The 16,993-nt window shown below is 36.5% G+C and overlaps 1 protein-coding gene across 3 annotated transcripts; it reads left to right on the forward strand.

Annotated features, from left to right (window-relative positions):
• Positions 1-918: 918 nt before the first annotated feature.
• Positions 919-16,116, forward strand: LOC117102280 (proteoglycan 4-like). 3 transcript variants are annotated; one of them, XM_033242514.1, is made up of 11 exons: positions 919-1,074; positions 2,644-2,754; positions 3,946-4,027; positions 5,480-5,595; positions 7,347-7,972; positions 8,780-8,847; positions 9,234-9,360; positions 9,482-10,455; positions 10,672-11,139; positions 11,402-11,707; positions 12,279-16,116. In XM_033242514.1, exons 2-11 carry the CDS (start codon positions 2,663-2,665, stop codon positions 15,039-15,041), a joined length of 5,622 nt encoding a protein of 1,873 aa, XP_033098405.1. In that variant the 5' UTR covers positions 919-1,074; positions 2,644-2,662; the 3' UTR covers positions 15,042-16,116. The 3 variants fall into 3 exon arrangements, with proteins under 3 accessions (XP_033098405.1, XP_033098406.1, XP_033098407.1); XM_033242515.1 differs by having other exon boundaries at positions 8,783-8,847; XM_033242516.1 differs by having other exon boundaries at positions 920-1,074; positions 9,482-10,059.
• Positions 16,117-16,993: the final 877 nt, after the last annotated feature.

The raw sequence follows: 16,993 nt of genomic DNA on the forward strand, positions 1-16,993 counted from the left end.
TTTTTTTTTTTTTATTCATGGGCCAACCGCATCTTTTTGTATTTTTTATTCATGGGCCAACCGCATCTTTAAGCCTGGTGTTTCCATGTCGACTACCGTTCGCGAATTTTATGGCGTTTTGTGTTTTGGGAAAAAGAATTGAAAAGAGCTGAATCAGGGATTGATTAGGCCTACGGGAAAAATTGACAATGCTAGGCCTAAATATAACTTTACTACTACTTGTCAGGATTGGATAATAGGGGCCGCTCTGTTTCAAAGGCGTGTATATGAATTAAAATTAATTTATTCATCCTCAAAAACCCAAGTAAAATAATTTAAAAAAATAGTAAAATTATGAAAACGAAACACCTTAGAAACCAGCTTTTTTTTTTTTAATGCTGTTCCTAAAATATTAAAAACAGTCTAACATATCCATTTCATAAATAAAAAACAATTAAACTAGGCCTATATTAAACTTCATTCTTTATGAGATGGGCCCAATAAAGACGAAGAAAATCTAAATAAAAAAATCTTTACATGAACCAATTTTCAAGTGGACGAGTCTCATATTTGATTTTAAAATTCCTTTTAAATAACACCTAAATTGCTTGCTTTTCAACCGCAAACAGTCTCATGTTATTATTTATTATCCTTTTATTTAATATCTTCGAAGAAGACAAAGAGACGGTAGTCACCGTTTACGCTTAATAGTGGTATCCCATATTTGGCAATGAATTATCCATATTAGTAATTTTAATCTGTCGTAGCCAATCAATAACCCACGCGCATAAATTCAAACGGCCATTCAAATTAGGTATGCTAATAATATGAAACCCTTACAAATTACTCCGCTAGAAATTTACTAAAATCTTTGATTGTACCTTCCGAGGAATTATGAAAATTCCACATAGTAGTCAAAAGATAACATCATGGAATTTAATATCTGAGAGCTGTAACTCTTACATTTAAAATTATAATGTTGAAAACGGTGTCCAAATAATGGTCTACTTTGTTTATATGTATGTCTACAATTTTCAAATTGCTCTCCGTCAGTTACAAATTACTCGCGCGGAAGTGGTCCTGTATGTTTCTCAAGTAAGTCTACATTATAATTTCGTTTTTCATTAATTTAAGTGTTTATAAAATACTTTAGAATATATATATTTGGTTTATTAGTTTATACTCTATTGCTATAAAACAGATATTTTAAAGCATTTATTGTATTTATGTTGTAATTTGATTCGTAAATTCCACTAATTGTACTGACGCTACAATGTCGGGTGATCGTATTTGAATGAAGGCCACGCAACGAACATTATTTGCTGTCACGCTAAACAAAAAAATCGGCCTAGGCCAGCCTAGCTAACGGACTAGCCTACTCTAACGAGGGTGCTGTATAGCTTTAAAGTAAGACCTAGCCTATAAGTGTAATGTTATAGTCCTAGCCTAGGCATTATATTTTGGCCTAGGCTAGTACTGTACTCGCACCAAAGCCTTGGCCTACGTTGTGGTGTTAAATGTCGAGTAATTATTTTTAAACCCGTCAGCGTAAAAATAGCAACAATCAATAGCGACGGCGATGCCTGTGCCACTGTTGTGCTGTGCTGTGGGTTTGATAATGTACTGAATGGTAGGCTTATCTAGATCTTTCTAGGCTTATGCACAAAACATGAGTCTTCTGTCACGCCAACAACGAATTTTGCACTGCACTGTTTTAAATTGTAGGACCATTTTTTGGCATGTTATAAATGGAATTTGGTTTTGTATGTTTTCAGTCAATTTGATTTATTACATTATTAAAAGGATTTGAGAATAAAATAAAATGGATTCGTCGACATGCTATACTTAATTGATTGAATAATGAGTTAACAAGACTGGAGTTTAAAGGTTAGGGCCAAGCCAGCTCCAACAATTAACACATAAAACAACGTAAATCGTCAAAATTTAAATCCACAGTTTAACAATATAAATTCTTCACTTGATGAAATTCTGGTTACTGATATGATACCGTATGTTATTCTAAGACAAACACAAGACAGCAAGTTATCTCTTGATTTTTAATGTATTAGATGGTGACCCTCTGCATTTCTTCTATCTTGGTGACTTGCATTTCATTCATATAATTTTTCAATGAAAATTGTCACCATGAAAACCATTTGCAATTAAAACGCACTATCAGACAAAAAGGGAAAATCTATAACTTTTAAAACGTAATATTATTAGATACAGTAATGGCCAACTAGAAAAGCTGTTTGACAAAAAAACTGGGGAACAGTGAATGAGATACTGATTTTTGAATATTTTTAAAAACTGGGGGGAGGGGAAGTTTGCTGCCGAGCCTGCAGTGGAAGGCCCTTTCTACAGCAATTACTGTCGATGCTGTGAGGAAGTTCGAACCCTGTGGTTTACTAGGTGACATAGAAACGAAGGGACCCTGAGGGGTGATGAAAGTCACTGAACAACGAGTTACTAGTCATCCTCTTCCAAACATCAAGCGCCATGAGTATCTTGTTTGATGGATACTGGTGCTATACAAATGTACCCTATTATTATTATTCACTTTTTGCATTTCATTAGTTGCCAAAATTAACAAACTATTTCTTAACAGTTTTTTTTTTCTTCCTTGGCCTAATATTTGTGTATTTTCTTTTTCCTATATTGAAGCTTAGGGTAAGTAACAAAGATGCCACTTCATGGTAAAATTGTGGTGATCAAGAGGAATGGAGCTGATGGTGCCCATTTCCCATTAACTGCTGATCAGTGTTTATTTGGAAGGTATGTACATTATTTTACTTATTAATCAAAGCTCCAGGTTTAATTCTTTTCATTTCAACTGTGCTATTAGACGTAGCTTTTTCTAATGAATGCAAAGATTAAAATTTGAAAAAGTGGATGTGTGTGGTGATTGTAAAGAGACCTTTCCAGAGTGTCAATCAAATTTAACAACTGACCAATCAGAACAGAGACAGGAGTATGTGCGTTTATCACAACACACATGTTTTCCCACAAATGTACGTGTTTGTGTATGTTTTTTACACTGTTCGTAGGACCTTAGCAACAATATCCAAGGGGCAGGACTTAGCGGAAAGGTCCATTAAGTTTACAGGTAAATTGCATACACTCAATAAATGAAAGATTATAATTAAAAATTTCATATTCAGTGATTTTCGAATTACTGTAGTTAGTTTTTATCCTTGTTTTAAAATAGTTTTTTTTTTTAGGTTACTTAGTGTTAAAGTGAGCCCTCACTAAGCAATGCAATCAGATTTGTAAAATTGACCATCATGGTTACAATCTTGTCATTTCATTGCAATGCTTGTGTTCGTCACCCATAATTATCCACAGCCTGTTCATGTTATGAAATGACCAGGCATGTAACATTATCTATGGAATTAACAAACATGTTACAAACATTAAAATAGACTGGATCAAAAATTTAGCAGTAATAAGATTGAAAATGAATTTTGTTTCAAGTGTATTTTTGATTTGATGCCAAATCACATAAAAAAGAAAGCATGTTGTTGGAGTAAATATGCACATTCTGGATGGTGATTAAACTAATGCTTAATAGTCTGTTTACAAAAAATATTTTTCAGTGAATGTAAAAAAATATTGTAGGATTTGATATGCTTAACTTCAAATCACATAAAAAAGAAAGCATGTTGTTGGAGTAAATATGCACATTCTGGATGGTGATTAAACTAATGCTTAATAGTCTGTTTACAAAAAATATTTTTCAGTGAATGTAAAAAAATATTGTAGGATTTGATATGCTTAACTTTAAATAATGTTAGCCAGTTAAAAACTGGAATAAATTGTTATACAATAATCAGCAATTATTTATTTGAAACTTTTACTTGTATGCAGAAATAATGAAATTATACAATTGTAGGTGTTTCTTTGAGTTAAATATCAAGTTGCATATTATATAAACAAATCTGATGTTTATACTGTTTATCATTTCAGAACTAACGAATGTGACATACGGATTCAGTTAGCCAATGTATCTGTTGAGCATTGCAAGATCTCAGTGAAGAAAAATGCAGAGGTTAGTTGGATGTATATGTACAGTACCATCTTGAGTACTGTCAGGAATCTTGGGTTCATAGAAATACTGAAGTCTTAAAAGTATCCTGATAAATTGTTATCATGAGTCATCAACATCTTTACCGTCAAAACATGCCTTCCCTTAAAATGTCAGTGTACTGTGTCAACATTTGAATGTTAAAAATACAGTGGATTAAAATGTGTATGTATACAGTATTTGTTCAATAAATTTTATAAGGCAGTTATTTTACTAGAAGGAATTTATTCATCAGCCCTCAAAATTAACGTCGGCATTCGGCAGTGCCGGCGTCTAGGCACTCGTCGCCGGCGAGAAAATTGCCGACGTGCAGAAAAGTACTGCTACTTTTCACGAATAAATTACATTAATTAAAAAAAAACGGAACTTCTAAGTTAATCCCTTACACACATGTAGCTGTTCTGTCTGTATTCTCCGTTGATTTTAGTGAAAGTGAAAGACGATCCCCAACTCACACGTTCTGCAGTGTGTCCCCAACATCTCCTAGAAAGAACTGCAAGTCGAGCGTGTTGGTTGTCGCCAAAGTTTGTTATCCTTTTGACTGTGGTGGCTTTTATTTTAGGGATAAATATGCCCAGAGTATTTTAGTTTTAATTCGTTTTCACAAAAGTAACATGTAAACATATTTCAACATCCATGGTTAGTGCTTATTTTTTATCACTGCGGCTAGCCTAGGTCTACCTAGAACTCCACAGCACTCTGGGGATCCGATGGTCCAAGTAGGCCTAGGCACGCGTAGGCTAGTACTTAGTACTAGCCAAGGTTTAGGCCTAGTACTTGACAACTTTTTGAAAATGGGACCGGCGTCAATTTTTTAACGTCAGCAATTTTTTGTCGGCGTGCTTTATCCCTAATTTTGAGGGCCGAGTCATATATTTTTTCATTTGAAGTGAATATGAATTGATACTCAAACAAACACTCCCTTGAATAATACAAAATGAAAGCTGCAACACATACTTAATTCTCAGGCATGTCTGGGAAAAAATTCCATACCCAAATCTAGATTACAATGTTCAGTATAGTACACTACAGTAATAAATGTTTTCAATTTACCTAGAAATATTTGAAACTTTGCTAACCAGTAAGTTTTCAATTTGAGAGAAATATATAAGAATTTGAGAAAGCTAAATAATCAATTTCCTATTGCCTTATAAATAATAGTATTGCTTTTAATGTTCTGGTTGAAGTTCATAATGTCAAATTGTGTGGTTTATCATTTGCCAACAGTTTCTGTTTACACACACCATATGTAATGAACTGAGTCAATACTATCGAAAATATTTTCTCATTCTAATCTTTTGATAGAAGTAACTGTGAAATTTTCAAAGTAAGCAATATAAATATTTAAAATTTTATTATCTCAAATTGCGCAGACAAAAATGAATGCTGGCTCATGACTTGTTTCTATACCTTCAGATCATACTGACCAACTTGAGTGCAACTAATCCAACATTGTTAAATGGAAAGCCTATTACGAAAAATGAGAAGATTCATCACATGGATGTATTCACTATCAGTGACAGATCATTCAGGTTGGTTTAATACTTTTGCTATAAACCATTTAATTGAGTTTGATATCTTTTAAACTACATAAGCATTTACCATAGTTCCCTGGGTATAATCCCCCCCCCCATGAATGCGAATTGGGCCGATTTTGTGGGGTGTGCATGAACAAAACAAAAATGACAATGCATTTGAACAACTGCCCAAAGATTCAATGGCAAAAACTAAAAACAAAAACTATATTCCGGTAAAGAAATCAAAGTTTATTCAAACATTAAAGGGCAGGGAACACCATAATAGAAGGATTCGGCAATGTTTGTTTACTGCCGGTCACATGACTTAACTTGGGTATACATGAAAAAAGCATAATCGTGCGATAGTATAGGAAAAGATAATGTTATGGTTACGAAAACAACCACCCACTGTTAGGAGAGAAATAAATGGCTAGGAAAGGCAATATGATTGTTCAAAATAGTGTTTATTTACTTATCATAGCGTTCTCCAAGGATTGTGTGCTTTGAAATTTAAGTGATCCTTTATAAAACTTAGCTAGCCCTAACATTGCAGCGTAGTTCGTGTGTCGAAGACTATCATAAATAACTAACCATGCTGTAGAGGTGCAGGGGCCTAGGCATAACATTTGTCAAAAAAATGTTTGCGGCCAGTATCCTTTACAGCTTTAGCAAACCATTAAGGCAAAATTCTGAAGTTTAATTTCCAATCAATTTGGTATAGTTTACTAGGAATTATGATGATCTATACAGCAATAAACAAGGGATGGCCGCAATAGCAATCTCCATGTAAAACACTGCTGTGTCAGTCAATTGTTTTTATCCAACACCCAAGTTAGGTCATGTGACGCCCATCGCCGAATCTCCCTATTATAGTTAGTAGGCCTAGGCGCCAAGCTAGAGAGGCCATATTTTGGTCTTACTTCGAGCTAGGCCAGCCTATGCCTAAAATTTTTTGGATGTCGTAGATTATTTTTACCAACCAATCCAACCAATCCAACCAATCATCCATCGCATGTGGTGAAGACCACCCACTTGTAAATGCATGATGTAACAAGTAATTTTTAGCAGCGAGAGTCCCTGTGGAACATGTGCAGTCTTAACATTGTGAACAATCCGATCAGCCCACTGGGCAGGTCTGTTCAGGGATGGACCGCAGTGTTGTCTATTTTTAGCCAAAGCTGTGGGACACGCGAATCTTCACGCTGTGAATTAAGGATCCGATCAGCCCTCTAGGCGGGTCTCTGTAGGGATGGACCACGGTGTTGTCTATTTTTAGCCGCAGTTAGCGATCTGTTTATTTTAGTGACAACAGTAAACAACAAGAATTTACAGGAATGGGCTTTGTATTCAACTTTACGGCGACCAATGCCTGGTCCAATTAATTGGAAGAGTTTTAAGCCTGCCGAATTCGGAGCTAAATCCTTGATACTTTGTGAGTATTTGTTAAATTTACCAACCTAGGCCTACTCACCTAAATTATACCCATGGATTTTGCCCGGGGAAATGCCTGTACGCGAAGTTGGGCGTAAAGTTGGGGGTGGGATTATACCTGAAGTGGGACTATACCCGAGGAACTATGGTACATCTAAAATGGTACTGACTCTAAAACAAAGAATAATTATAAATAAGTGTTATAAAATATTATAATTAATTTAAACTTTTGAACTTTTTAATATACTATTGCCCTCAAACAGGACTTTTGTTGTTGTGTATTCCTAATTGAAAGATGTTTATTAAGTATATATTTTATAAATTTTGTATTTCAGGTTTGAGTATCCCCCAGGATCATCAATGCGCGCATCGCCAAAACCTAGTGGGAAACGGTTAAGCCTGATTCAGAGTCCAGTTGTCTCATCAACAACCGACAACCGTAATTCAAGGCGACAGTCCATGCAGACACCAAAGTCAGGTAAAAAGGTTGCTCCAAACAATGGTACCTCCCAGACACCCAATAAGACACCTGTGAAGGCATCCCTTCCAAAGCCACTCACACCAACAAAGACACCTGCAAAGAAAACACCTCTAAAGAAAACTCCTTCAAAAGCCAAAGGAATGCCTGAAGGATCTCCTGTTGATTCAGCCAAAGCAAATTCTGATAAAAGGACCCCAGCCAAATCCCCAGCTGTAAAAATAAAGTCACCTGTTGCAAAAACGCCTTCCAAGCGTGCAAAGTCCCCTGTTGCAGAGACAACTTCAAAACCTGTGAAGTCCCCTGTTGCAAAAACTTCTACGAAATCTGTGACGTCGCCTGTTGCAAAGACGCCTCCAAAACCTGCAAGTAAGCGAAATACGCCAAGAAAATCAGCTGTTGCAAAATCACCTGATTCAGAGGTGAAAAAAACACCTGTCAAGACACCTACCAAGAAAACACCATCTCCAAAGGCACAGAAAGGTAAAAAGAACATATTGTATTTCTCACTAATTAGGCATAAACAAGATAGTAAATGCTCAGCCGGGGGAAAACTCAAACAAAATTTGATATTAACACTCTGATCGCCAGTGGTTTGAAAAAATAGTATCAGCCACCGCCAGACACTTTTCCGAAGCTCGTTGAGAGTGTGTATGTGATCAGATTGGCATGTAGTGAACACTACAAGAACTACAAACATGTTAGCTTTACAATGGTACCAAACATTTTATTCTAATCACAATCGGTCCATAACAGTAAAATGAAAATGACTCACTTTTGGAGATTTACGCAATTTTGCACAATGAAGCTGAGATAATAGCGATTTTGTGAAAGTAAATCAATACCGCACAACGCTAATGTAAACAAAGAAATAGCGAACTACTTACGGTCCAGAGTGAATATAGTGTTCAAATTGTCAGTACATGTTGGTAATTACCCCATCTATCGGATTCTGTACAAAAATCTGAAACACGGAGATCTCCGTGTTTGGCGGTTGAGCGTTGCGTTAGCAAACACTGAGATCTCCGTGTTTGGCGGCCAGAGTGTTAAACAAACAGGGATAATAAGTGTTTTTTTCTTTGTTTAATTTCTAAGGAATGTCGTATTAAAAATTTATTCATGTAGCTTTCCTGTACTATGGCTTTTTTCCCCCTGTCAATTAGTCTATGGCTGCGCTACAGTAATGTGTGAAGAGTATGAATGCAAAATCCAGGGGTCTGTTTCAGTATTCACAACAAAAACTGATATAAAGTTCTTTATAAGTAATGATAATCTTTCATTAAATTGCAGCAGCTTCGCCTCAAATAAAGAAGTCTCCTAAAAGGCTGAGTGGATCACTCAAGAAGATATCTGCCAAGGTAACATGTTTTGCTTCAGCTATTTGAAGTATAGATAATTACATTCATCACTATGTTCATTAAAATTTAAACAGAATTTAATTATTTTTGAAAATATTAAATTAATTGATACGTAAATAAATTGTTTGCTCATTGGCCTTGAAAATACTAATATATTGTATTACATAATCATTGCATTTGAAGATGGCTTTTTTTAAGAATTTTAAATAATTTCATATTAAATTTCCTTAGATGATAATGTATGCACACCACATCATAATAATTTGAGTAAAAATGTCAAGGTTTAATGAATTTGTAATTTATCTGCATCATCAAATATGTTCTGTCTGTTCAATCCTAATATTTGAAATATAACACATGCCTTAATCATTCCATGATCTCTTCAGGGTGTACCTTTTGGAAGCCCACGCCAGCCATCGTCAACCCCACTAAAGACTGCCATAGATCAACTGAGGCGCCGCTCTGCACCTGTAGTTGAAGAATCTCCCCGGGAAACTAAGCAGAAATCCCCAGGTATGTTTGCTAACTAATGCTATTTAGAAAGTGGCTGTGTGCTATATTTTTCTCTAATTCTTGTACAATACTACTTAAGTCATAAGCTCCAATACTGTAACCATTTTAGTTGTATTTTCAGCTGTTAAAACTGTGGAAAAGAAGAAATCTACACCAAAACGCAAGTCTGTCGGTAACATTGAATCGTTATCAAAGCGAAAGAGAGTATCATTTGGTCCTCAGCTTAGTCCAGAACATTTTGACAAGAAACTCCCACCATCCACCCCACTCAGAAGAGGTGCAACACCAGGACGCAGAAAGACAGTCAGTGGAGCAGCAGTTGCCAGTCCAGGTTTTACACCAAAATACAAAAAACGAGCATCCCTAGCGGCTCAGTTGCATCCAGTGATTCCAGAGGAGTCGCCTAAGAAACATACACCAGTTAAACAGTCTCCAAAATTGTCCAAAGCTAAGACACCATCTCCAAAACGGGCAAGTCCGAAGGCCAAGACACCATCTCCAAAACGTGCCAGCCCAAAGGCCAAGACGCCGTCTCCAAAACAAACCAGTTCAAAGACCAAGACACCATCTCCAAAAAGAGCTAGTCTGAAGGCCAACACACCATCTCCAAAACGAGCAAGTCCAAAGGCCAAAACACCATCTTCAAAACAAGCAAGTCCTAAGGCCAAAACACCATCTCCAAGACAAGCAAGTCCTAAGGCCAAAACACCATCTCCAAAACAAGCAAGTCCTAAGGCCAAAACACCATCTCCAAAACAAGCAAGTCCTAAGGACAAAACACCATCTCCAAGACAAGCAAGTCCTAAGGCCAAAACACCATCTCCAAAACAAGCAAGTCCTAAGGCCAAAACACCATCTCCAAGACAAGCAAGTCCTAAGGCCAAAACACCATCTCCAAAACAAGCAAGTCCTAAGGCCAAAACACCATCTCCAAGACAAGCAAGTCCTAAGGCCAAAACACCATCTCCAAAACAAGCAAGTCCTAAGGCCAAAACACCATCTCCAAGACAAGCAAGTCCTAAGGCCAAAACACCATCTCCAAAACAAGCAAGTCCTAAGGCCAAAACACCATCTCCAAGACAAGCAAGTCCTAAGGCCAAAACACCATCTCCAAAACAAGCAAGTCCTAAGGCCAAAACACCATCTCCAAGACAAGCAAGTCCTAAGGCCAAAACACCATCTCCAAAACAAGCAAGTCCTAAGGCCAAAACACCATCTCCAAGACAAGCAAGTCCTAAGGCCAAAACACCATCTCCAAAACAAGCAAGTCCTAAGGACAAAACACCATCTCCAAAACAAGCAAGTCCTAAGGACAGGACTCCTAAGTCTACACCAAAGGCATCTACTCCAGCAAAGTCAACCAAAATGTCAACACCCAGAACTCCAAAGGCCAACACCCCTAAACCCAAACCTAAAATAGAAACTCCCAAACCATCTGTTTCTCATACAAAAGCAGAGAATCCAGGGCGTTCATCTCCCAAGCGAAATGTAAAACCTCCGGCTGCTTTAGCTGATGAAAGTTTCACTGGACTGCCTAACCTTTTTCAAACACCACCCTCAAACAAAGCCATTCAGAACTTATCATCAACCATTTCTGATAAACGATCTACCCCCAAGAGGCTTTCTACTCCTTTAAGGAAGGATATCGCAGCAGGCAAACAGTTAAAGGCAACCAAAAAAGCTATGGCTACTCCACTCCGTGAATCTATTCAGCAAGGAATTGAATTGAAAGCAACAAAGAAGAAAATGATAACACCCCTAAGAAAAGATATTCAAAAGGTAGGTTCTTTCTGCAAATTTTCTTCTTTTTTTTTTCTGCCAAAATCTTTATTTATTTACAGTACATAGCAAAAGAATCTATGCACTCAATCTTTCAGTTCTAGTCGTTGCCTCTAATTAGCCTGGTACAATGTTGCAATTGACCGCAGATAGAGATAACTTCAGCTATAATCATCACAGAAATCACAGTGTTTCATTTAAGATTCACCCGAAGAATAGATGATGGAAAATTAATCTGCTACGGTTTTTTCTTTCTGGATAGGGTATTGAACTGAAACCATCAAAAAGGACACCAGTTGCAAAAGCTGATAAGACCCCAGTTCTCAAGCCAAAATCCACTCCAGTTTTTGAAAAAACACAATCTGTGACTACTCCAAGTAGAAAAACTCCAAAATCATCACGTTCCAAGACACCAAAATCAACCAAGGCTAAAACATGGGCAGACATTGTAAAGAAAGGTGCTCGAAAACAGAGTAATGTGAAGGTGAGAGCAGAACCATTGAGTATTAAGGCAGGTCGTGTAAGCAAGCCAGTTCATCCAGCCATCACCCGCCTAAGGACTCCAAAGGTAGATTATAACACTGATAATTTCATAATATTGTGACATTTTTTAATGAAGGATTTTGATTTGATTTATTTGCATTTTAAAAACATACACACATAAAACCATTTATGATGTAAAAAGCATTAAAAACATTCAGTTAAAAATTTGTTAAATATGTTACAAATTACCATTCCATATTGCTAATAAAAGATTTAGTCTTGAAATACAGTAAACAGTTAATCATAAAAACATCAAAAATCGAAGAAAAAAAAAAATCATTTTATTTTAATGCTTCATAAACAATAGCAAGCATTAAACAGCAGCAATATAAACAATAAAACCGCAGGAACAACTAAATGAGATGCAAGGATAACCCATGAAATTCCCGATGTGGGACTGTATTTTTTTTTTAAACTTTGTATTAAGTTTTAAGAATTCAACAATACAGTATGTGTATGTCATGTTTTATGTATTTCTATTATAAAAACCTTAATATATTAGTGGTTGTTGAATGGTTAGTATGTGCTTAGTTAAAATTATTTCTTGGAAAACTTTCCTGAATTTTCTAATCATCAATGTACAATACTTTTTGTAGGCGGCAAGAGGTGGTGTTAAGAGCACTGGTCATGTTGAATCACCAGCTACAATTATCATTGGCAAAGCAAGAACCCCATTACCTGTTGTATCAAAAACACGAAAAGGACGCAAAACTCCAAGTAAAAAATTCGCTTCAAAATCAAGTATCAATGATGAAAATTTCACAGGACTTGAAGATCTTTTCCAGACACCATCTCCAAAATCGAAGATGCCTAGACAGTCACCAGAATTAGATACTATATCACCAAAGACACCCAAAACACCTGAAGGTCCTGGGGTTATGTCAGTCTCACCACTCACATCACGTGCTCCAAGCCCAAGGAAAAGTACATCTCCTTACAAAGTTTCTCCTCAATTTAGAAGAGAATCAGATATATTTGTTTCCCCATTAGTATTGACAGGTACCCCATCCAAAACACCAGCAAAGAAATTGACTACAAAAGAGACGCCAAGGAGACAGTCAAATAAATTTGTTCCACCTCTGGCCACAACCAAAACTCCATCCAGGTCTCCTGCCAAAATTGTAAAATCCAAGAAAACTCCAAAAAGGGCGTCAGTCAGCAAGTTTGTGTCTCCACTTAAGACTTCAGCGACCCCCTCAAAATCACCTGCCAAGAGGGTTTTCCAAAAACAAACCCCCAAGCAAAAGACTAAACCAGTAGAAGATACGATTGGAATCAGTAGATTGGTTAAAACACCAAAACAGAAGGCATCACCTGTGGGTAAAGACTTTGGTTTGAAAAGAATTATGAGAACACCAAAGCAAAAAAATCAGGTTGTGGAAGAATTTATTGGAGTTGCAGAGATGTTCCCAAGTCCAAAACCAACACCAGCTGCAAAATCTAAATCTCCAGCAGCAAAAACTACCACAACAAGAGCTGCAACACCTAAAGTAAAACTCTCCTTGAAAAGGAAAGCAGAAGAAAGTGCAAAGAAGCCAGCTAAAAGAGCAAGAGTTGTACCCAAATCAAAGCAGACAGCATCACCTGTTAATAAAGACTTTGGTTTGAAAAGAATAATGAAGACTCCAAAGCAAAAAAGTCAGGCTGTTGAAGACTTTATTGGAGTTGCAGAGATGTTTACTAGTCCAAAACAAACACTAACTCCGAAATCTAAATCTCCAATAGCCAAAGCTACCGCACCAAGAGCTGCAACACCAAAAGCCAAACTGTCTTTAAAACGGAAAGCAGAAGCTAGTACAAAGAAGCCAGCTAAACGAGCAAGAATTGAATCAAAACCCAAACAGACATCACCTGTTGATAAAGACTTTGGTTTAACAAGAATTATGAAGACTCCAAGGCAAAAAAATCAGCAGTCTCTGGAAGACTTTACTGGAGTTGCAGAGATGTTCCCAAGTCCAGAACCAACACTAGATGCAAAATCCAAATCTCCAGCAGCTAAAGCTACTACACCAAGAGCTGCAACACCAAAAGCTGCCACACAAGAAGTTAAACAGAAAGCAGAAGAAAGTGCAAAGAAGCCAGCTAAACGAGGAAGAGTCCAATTTAAACAATCACCAGTTAAGGTTACTTCTCCGGTACCAAGCTCACAAAGATCAAAATCAAGTAGACGTAAGGCAGTTGCTCAAACTAAGAAAACGGAGGTAGTGCTTTCTCCCACTAAAGCTAGATCTACACGTTCTAAAAGGCAAGCTCCATCTAAAGTAGTGCCTCTTCCTGAAGTCGCCCAACAAAAAGCATCCAAGCCAGACAGTTTACCAAAGGCACCAAAGACCCAGGCACCTGCAAAGACACCTAAACCTGTTGAGAATGCTTCTCCAGCAGCAAGCCCTCAAAAGACAAAATCAAGCAGACGCAAAAAAGTTGTTCAAACTAAGACACCAAATGTGGTGCTGTCCCCACCTAAAGCTAGATCTACACGTTCTAAAAAGCAACCTCCATCTAAAGTGGAAACTGTTCCTGAACAGACCCAAGCATCTAATTCAGACAGTGCACCAAAGGCTCCAAAAACACGTGCTCCAGCAAAGACAATTACACCTAAGAAATCAAGAGCAAATAAAACTAAAACAGTTGTTCAAGCTAAAAAAGCAGAAGTGTTGCTTTCCCCACCTAAAGCTAGATCGACACGTTCTAAGAGAGATGCTCCTTCTAACATGGAACTTGTTCCTGATGTGACCCAACAGAAAGCCTCCAAGTCAAAAAATGTACCAAAGACCTCAAAAAAACGAGATCTTTCAAAGACATTGGAACTTGAAGTATCTAAAGAAATATCAAGTCCCCCTAGAGCTAAGAGGTCTAGACGTGGGGCTGAAGTTTCTTTGGTAGAAGTGGCAAGTCCGCCAAAGGTGACACGATCGCAACGGGGTGCAGTAAAGAAATCTTCTGTGAAGAAGAATGTTAATACTCAACCCAAAGCAAGAGCTTCTAGGCGTGGTAACACTTCAGTTGACGAGCCTGTACCAGAACCTACTCCAGTGGTTCCAAAACCTGCAAGTAAAAGTAGAAGAGGAAAGGCAGCCATTGCCAGCCCTGTAAAAAAAACAGAACCTAAGAAAACTGCACGAGGTAAATCTGCAAAGGCACTAGCTATTGAGGTCCTTTCAGATCCAAGTCCACGAAGAACCAGAAATAAGAAAGCTGCCAAATCCACGCCTGCTGCTCCAAAGACATCTAAACCAAGTCCCAAGTCTAAGCGAGCTACACGAACCAAAACAGTAGTAGCAAAAGCATCTCCAGTGAAGAAATTAGAATCTCCAAAACAGAAAAGATCTACTAGATCGCAAAAGAAAGGAAAAAAATAATTCTTCATGAGTTCCCCTGAGTAATATATACTTTCATTACTGTTTGTATAGTTATGTTAGCTAGCCATGCTAACAATTCAAGGAAATAATATAGTAACAGGTATCATGAAATGGTTTTAATTTCTTTAAAATATCCTGTACTGTAGTATAAAAAACGAAATATTTTAAAGATAGCATTTGATAAAACAATTTGTAGTGATCTTGATACACTATATATTTCTGACAGTTTTTACACATTGTATATTTACATATTTCAAAATGTCATTCTAATGAACAAATATTTTGATTGGTAATTCATAAGTGATAGTGTTAATACTTTTTATTTGATTTTGTATTTTGATGTGTAATTTGTTAGTGATAATGGTATAAAATACTGTAATTTTCTTTCCTTTACTTTTGAATATTTGCAGATGCATCTGAAATGTATAAAATTCAAATACTTATTTAATATTTGTGCACATTATTACCTGTGTATTACTTGCTTTAGGTTGCTTCATTTCAGATTTAGAGATCTGGTTTTGTGCATCCCTGAAAATATCAGTTTTTACAGTATTTTATGAGACCTATTTTATCATCAGTTTATTGTACAGTATTAATATTCTGGCTGAGATTTTAGATTTGTTGATTGTGGTTTAATCAAATGTGATTTGTAAGAATTACAGTAATTCTTAAGATATTCATTGAATCAATAATTGAAATTCTATTTTCAAATCGAATATGGATAATTTAATTCTACCTCATTTATTGGGCGGGATTGTATTCAAAGTGTTTCTACTTTCTAACTTAAAATTCAACACATGAATAGCAAACCAAACTACTCTTAGAAGCAGTTATAATACTGTATATATAGTGAAGTTTGAGTAATGCAATGTTGAGTCTGTTTTTATAGTTGTTTAGTGAATATTTTTTTCACCATTTAAGTTTAATAATACAATATTATTACTCAATGTGCTTCAGTATAGCGTTGCATAAAAAATCATCATTTTCGAAATTTTTATCTTGCAAAACTCTTGCTTTCTGTAAATATGTAATATATTTCAGTTGTTGTGTAGGAAATACATTAGATGATATTTCATGAGTTTGTCATCTTTCTTTTGTCAGTTAATTTGCAAAATCAACATAGATACAGATACAAGGTGACATAACCTACTATAAAGTGTAAAATTTACAGTTTCATTAGCACAAAGCTTAGTACTGCATGTAGTCTAGAAATGGTAAATCTTTAAGTAAAGAAAAAAGATTGACCAACTAACATATGTAGGCCTACATATTTACAGTAAATAAACATTTGCTCAACTGTCAATCTTCTCAGTTTGATGTACTCTTGGCAAACCGAATAAATGATCCCCCCCCCCCCCTAACTTTGGAAAATGGGTACCAGCGCTGTAAGGCAGCACATCTTATGTGGGTTGCGACCCATGAATGGCCAAGCGCTGTAAGGTAGCACATCTTATGTGGGTTGCGACCCATGAATGGCCACATTTCAGGGGTTGCAGAAGTGATGTAGCACGTTTTTGCCCATAAAAAAATAGCAGTGAAGGCGATGACATTGATAAAAACAAGTCAGTGATGTATTTTTGAAACATAATTGATTTAACATGAATATTTCGTCCACCCCTGTGGGCTTCATCCACGTAAGTGATATTACAAGAGAGATACTTAACTACAGTACTGTACGATTTGCTGAAATTCAGTTTACCTATCAATAACCATAGACAGTACCAAAGCCAGACTCCGTGGGAGGGGCGGGGATTTGATATGTTGTACAACTGATTTTTCTAAAACAAAAAGCATATTTGACACAAAAAAAACAACATTGAAGCGGTTAATGAGAGACACTATTGTACAGATTTTTGAATATCTAAAAACTCATGGAAAGAAGCATAACCACCCTTTTAACGTTACAGTATTTTGATTTCCAACATGATCTAAATGAACAAATAATTTGGGCC

This window comes from Anneissia japonica, unplaced genomic scaffold, assembly GCF_011630105.1.
Source record: "Anneissia japonica isolate Jap-2015-1 unplaced genomic scaffold, ASM1163010v1 scaffold165_len1371125_cov188, whole genome shotgun sequence".
NCBI classification, from domain to species: domain Eukaryota; kingdom Metazoa; phylum Echinodermata; class Crinoidea; order Comatulida; family Comatulidae; genus Anneissia; species Anneissia japonica.

Coding starts and splice junctions, on each gene's coding strand:
- LOC117102280 (XM_033242514.1), top strand. CDS start 2,663: ATGCCACTTCATGGTAAAATTGTGGTGATCAAGAGGAATGGAGCTGAT. Junction 5,596..7,346: donor ATCAGTGACAGATCATTCAG/GTTGGTTTAATA, acceptor TTTGTATTTCAG/GTTTGAGTATCCCCCAGGAT. Junction 11,708..12,278: donor CCCGCCTAAGGACTCCAAAG/GTAGATTATAAC, acceptor TACTTTTTGTAG/GCGGCAAGAGGTGGTGTTAA.